The 5,148-nt window shown below is 42.6% G+C and overlaps 1 protein-coding gene across 1 annotated transcript; it reads left to right on the plus strand.

Moving 5' to 3' along the window:
• Positions 1 to 1,546: 1,546 nt before the first annotated feature.
• O0I10_012654 (uncharacterized protein) lies at positions 1,547 to 4,628 on the plus strand (the record flags this gene model as incomplete). The annotated part of the gene is made up of 9 exons (XM_058492545.1): positions 1,547 to 1,750; positions 1,806 to 2,027; positions 2,100 to 2,243; positions 2,308 to 2,526; positions 2,576 to 3,326; positions 3,402 to 3,494; positions 3,555 to 3,963; positions 4,018 to 4,358; positions 4,420 to 4,628. 9 exons carry the CDS (start codon positions 1,547 to 1,549, stop codon positions 4,626 to 4,628), a joined length of 2,592 nt encoding a protein of 863 aa, XP_058336691.1.
• Positions 4,629 to 5,148: the final 520 nt, after the last annotated feature.

The raw sequence follows: 5,148 nt of genomic DNA on the forward strand, positions 1-5,148 counted from the left end.
GAAGTTTGTTGATAGAGTCAATGCGTCTACCCAAAGCATGTTAGGCATCCACCTTAGCGAGTTGCAGCTTCAGGTTGTCTATGCACCTAGTACAAACAACGATGAGCCTCTGCTTGCAAGTATCGAGACCATTACACTGGTTACCTTGTTCATTATATACGTTTGGCTGCACACGAATGTCCAAGTGATGTACATGGAGAGCGTTGTGGCATGAGCTTCACATTGCGAAAGAGCGGGTCAATATTGGCGAGGTTTGACATTCGAATGTCGGCATGGGTTCGAAGCTGACATGGAGGAATGCGTGGATTGATGGAATGGTGCCGTTGAATTGTAAAGCTTTGTAATTCCTTGAAGGTGCAGCTGCTCAAGCATGTTGGTAAAAAAGTCTGAAATGGAGTGCCCGTAACCAAGGAAGGAAGCCCCCTCCTAAAAATCAACAGCAGCCGGATATTTTTGGAAACGCCCGCCACAAGTCATCATCCTTACCATTCATCTAATCAATAAAGATGGTCCAATGACTTGATCCATCGAGCACAATCAATAGAAATAGATATAGTAATACCCCACAGAGAAGGTTATTGCCGTAGATAAGCGAGATCATACCATTGGCACATTAGACGATAACCGAATTCGTGATACCTGCATGCGTCTTTGTGTTACCATTCCTTTACTGTAGTGATGCTCAAAGAATGAGCATTGATCATATGACGAACATTCATATGTAGATTAAGCATCCAAGCAATCACTCATACTTCGTAAAGGTATGCTTGATTACAATCTGCACACTTTTATCTTTGCCGAGATGAAGTATAACATGACGTTATACAGCATGCAAGGATAGTATATCAACATCCTTTGCTTTCTTGTTCATCCTATCTGCCATAACAAAGGTCATTCAGCTTATCGATACTGCATGGAAAGGGAGGCCCATGCTGTTAGCGTACAATTCAAGGATCCGTACAATTCAAGGACACAATATTGTACTAGTACAATTCAAGGACATCAAATTGTACGGCTAAATCCTTGAATTGTACGGCTGCAATTCGAGGATTCAAAATTGTACTAGTACAATTCGAGGACACACATTCGCATTACACGACGACATTACCCAAGTGCATGGATGAGTGCAACACCCATATACAGCCATATGGCGTTGTCGGCGTCGATCGGAGCATCGTTTTTGAATCCCTTTTAGCGTTCAATTATACATGTGTAATTATATTGTCAGCTTACCTACTTGCCTTACCTATAGTGGTTACGGCATCAAATAGATGAAATAAAGTAATACATGACACCTAATATCGTTTACCACCCGCTTAAAAAGAATCGCTATCTTGTTTTACTATTGATTACTGCGAGGTGATAAAGGATGGGTGCATTTGTCATCTTAAACGCCATAAAAGGATAAGGCTAATCGGTATTCAAATACAACCCAGCACTAGCGCTATGGTATAATTAAGCTACTGTGCTCCGATTAAACATAAATCCATAGCAACGGGTGGTAACCAAGCAACCTGTCTCTTTTACTTTCATCGTATTTTTGCAAATGACCAGCAACGAGCAATCGATTTTCTTTGGCCGAGAACGTAATTGGTTATCCAAGGCAACATTTGGACGGCTCATGGAGCAATACATCGCCAACCCCAAGTCAAGTGACAGCAAGACCATCGCCAAGACCAACAAACCGAAGGCCCACGATAAGACATTCATCAGCAAGGATATGTATGACGACATGAAAAGAGTTCTTAAGGTAGAGGAAGTGACATGCACTGCTTGCAATTATAACTTCAATTCCATATTGCTAGGGTGAATCTCTTCAACATCGTTATGACCGCAATTTCTCTTGGTGGACTCGTAAAGCCTTTGTGTTGAAGACATTGCCAAGTGGCGAGTCGTTTATTGTTCGCAAGGATGATGGCACCAAGAATGCAAATAAGACCATTGCTATCAAGGAACATTTATACGACATCATCACTGATGCCCATGAAACAGTGGGTCATGGTCGCCGTGATGCCATGCGTTATAAGGCAAGTAATACGCTCAGCACTGAACACCGTATTTTACATGGACGTTTAATTGATTCTTAAAACGATGCATAGCTCAATGAGTACATGTATTGCCCTACGAGATTTATCAACCTTGTGCTTAACCATTGCAGCACCTGTGCAATGTCCGTACCAGGAAATGAGGTCAAGACTGCTGGGAAAGCCCTTCATGCTGATGCTTTTATGACCAGACTTCAGGTAGCTATAGAAACTACAATCGCACAAGGCCAAAGATTAACAATGTTCGCTTTTTTTCTCAAAGATGGATTTAATTGATTACGGTGGATCTCGTACACCAACAGGCGAAATGCGTTATATTTTGCATGTGAAAGACCACCGCACCAAGTATGGGTGGGCGTATCCACTTCCATCGAAAGAGGCTTACCATGTTGGTGAACGATTGCATGAACTATTTTGCCAGGTTGGACCACCCAAGGAATTGCAGAGTGACAATGGTGGTGAATTTAAGGATGTTAAGATGGTAAGGCGGATATTTTAGTTATACAACAATGAAACCTAAACATGCGTAGTTGACGGATCTCCAAAGCAAATGGCCAACCACCTTGATCTATGGCTCCCCTCGTCATCCTGAAACACAAGGCCTTATCGAACGTGCTAACCGGACACTTAAGAAGAAATTGTCAGATTGGGTGCAAGATCAACGACAAGATGGCAATGATGTTCATTGGACCGAAGGCCTTTCTCAAGTCGTATATGGTATCAACATCACATTTTCAAGACCTATCAAGACCACACCTTACCGTATGGTTTATGGCCAAGACCCCCACCCTCATGGTCCATCCATACTACAACATTCCCAAGATCCAAATGATGTGGATGTTACGCAAGGCGATACTGAAGGCCATGTATCGGACATCAGCATGCCCAATGACGATGAAAACGATGCTACCGGCGACCAAGGAACTGTTCATGCTATTGACAATGATGATGATGCATGTGATGGGGAGAGCACGAATGACGAAGAATGTCGTTCAGGTGATGCTAGCGATATCGAAATGGATGCTGCAAGTCCCATCACTATGCTACATGACCAAGAATGCGAAACAGGTGATGACCGGGATACCTATGTGGATGATGCAAGTCCCATCATTGTTGAGGATGAGCACGAAACTCCACCAGACGACAATGGTGACAAGCATACGGATGATGCAAATCTCATCACTATTGAGGATGATCATGGTAAAGAAATGAGCGAGGATGCAAGCGATGCGTATTCGGATTGGAATGGCTTTGATTATGAGAGCGATAATGAAGTACAAGGTTTGTTTTTAATGGCAATGTGCGTTGACTTAGAACTAATTCATGCATTCAAAATATATAATCATTGGATTATAGATATGCACCCATCGCCATACATGACCTCGAAGGATGACCCAACCATTTATGACGACTTTGTAATCGACATGAATATCCCTCAAAGCACCAAAGGTATGTTGACTTGTATTTTGTTGCTCTCTCTATAACGTATCACTAAAATGTCAAGGCTAGATCCATTGGCAAGTGATGCTGAAGACTATGTCGACATGGTATACGATGATGAGTATGCTGCAATGCCTCCCTCGCCTCATGGCGATAGCACAAGCGACGCCTACGCTGATGACTCAGATGACACCAGCAGTGAAGAATTGATGAATGGCAATGATGACAGCTCGAGTCAAGATGGTTATGGTTATTACACGGGGAATGATACGGAAAGTAACCAAGGCACTAATGTTGAAAGCGATTCGGACACCAATCCAGAATGTGAAAGTGAATCCGATACTCAACGCCACAGTGAAGCCGATGATGGAACAGCTGCAAGTTCTAGATCTGAACACGATTTCCGCAATCGGCATTTAGCCATACGCGAAGCTGCTGGGGTGCATTATGACAAAAGCGTTCAAAACATCCAAAACTGGTATGTGTTTATTATTGCATCAGTATCATGGCTTGCTGATTTCATGTAAAAAAGGTTGAACAAGATGGCAGACAAGGTACCTGAGTACAAGGTTGGCGATATCGTTGGCGTGCCAATTGAAAACGTTCACCAATTGAAAAATGGTGCACGTTACCTTCCTGCGATTATATACAAGGTATCCTTTGGGCAAGGTGACTATCCCCGTTACAAAGTTTGTTGCGCTCATGGTGCGATAACACGTTCATTTCATGGCCGTGAGATGCGAAATTTTGCTGGGATAACCTTTCATGAGCTCCATGGCGTGGATCATGCTTTGGTGAATGATGCGACTACGCACCTAACAGTGAAGGAGGCTGTTGTACTCAATGACAAGAAGCTCAAGGATTCGCTTGCTGGTACTATTACATGTTTATGGTGATCAACGTGCAATACTAATACACTGCCATACAAAAAAAGATAATAGCCGTGCTATTGAGGAATGCGATCAAGATGACAACGATGCTTTTACCAATACGAACAATACCACCACCCACGTTCAAAAACCAAGACCCCGAACACAAAAGCAAACTCGTAACCTCAAGCCTGTTGCACCCCGCAGGATTACAAGAGCCATGACAAGATTGAATACTCGCTCTCGTACCCATGCTCGTCAAAAGCCTTATTGACGTCGATTGGTTTATACACCACGGCATAGATAGAATGAACCTTTGAACACATCACAATAGCAAATACAAGTATCATTATCCTTAGAGCTCGTTAAATAACAACATCGATCTGCATGCTTTATTAATGAATACTAAGGGTGGTAGAATGGCGGGTAGCCGATCACTGAGAACTCTATACTACTGCTAGGGCCCAAATACGCTTCGTTGTTGTATAGATCTTTCATAACGGTCATGATCACCAACGTCCTCGAATTGCACTAGGACAACTCAAGGACATCGAATTGGACGAGTACAATTCCAAATTGTACTAGGACAATTCAAGGATTCAAAGTTGTCCTAGTACAATTCGAGGACTCAAAATTGTACTAGGGCAATTTGGGATTGTACTAGGACAATTTTAAATTGTACTAGTACAATTTTGAATTGTACGGATCCTCGAATTGTACGCCAACACATGCTTCATGACCATTAGCAAATCTTACAAGCCGTGGATGAAATTGGATACATTACAAGGCAATGG

Source organism: Lichtheimia ornata (assembly GCF_029851405.1).
Source record: "Lichtheimia ornata isolate CBS 291.66 chromosome Unknown scaffold00143, whole genome shotgun sequence".
Lineage (NCBI taxonomy): Eukaryota > Fungi > Mucoromycota > Mucoromycetes > Mucorales > Lichtheimiaceae > Lichtheimia > Lichtheimia ornata.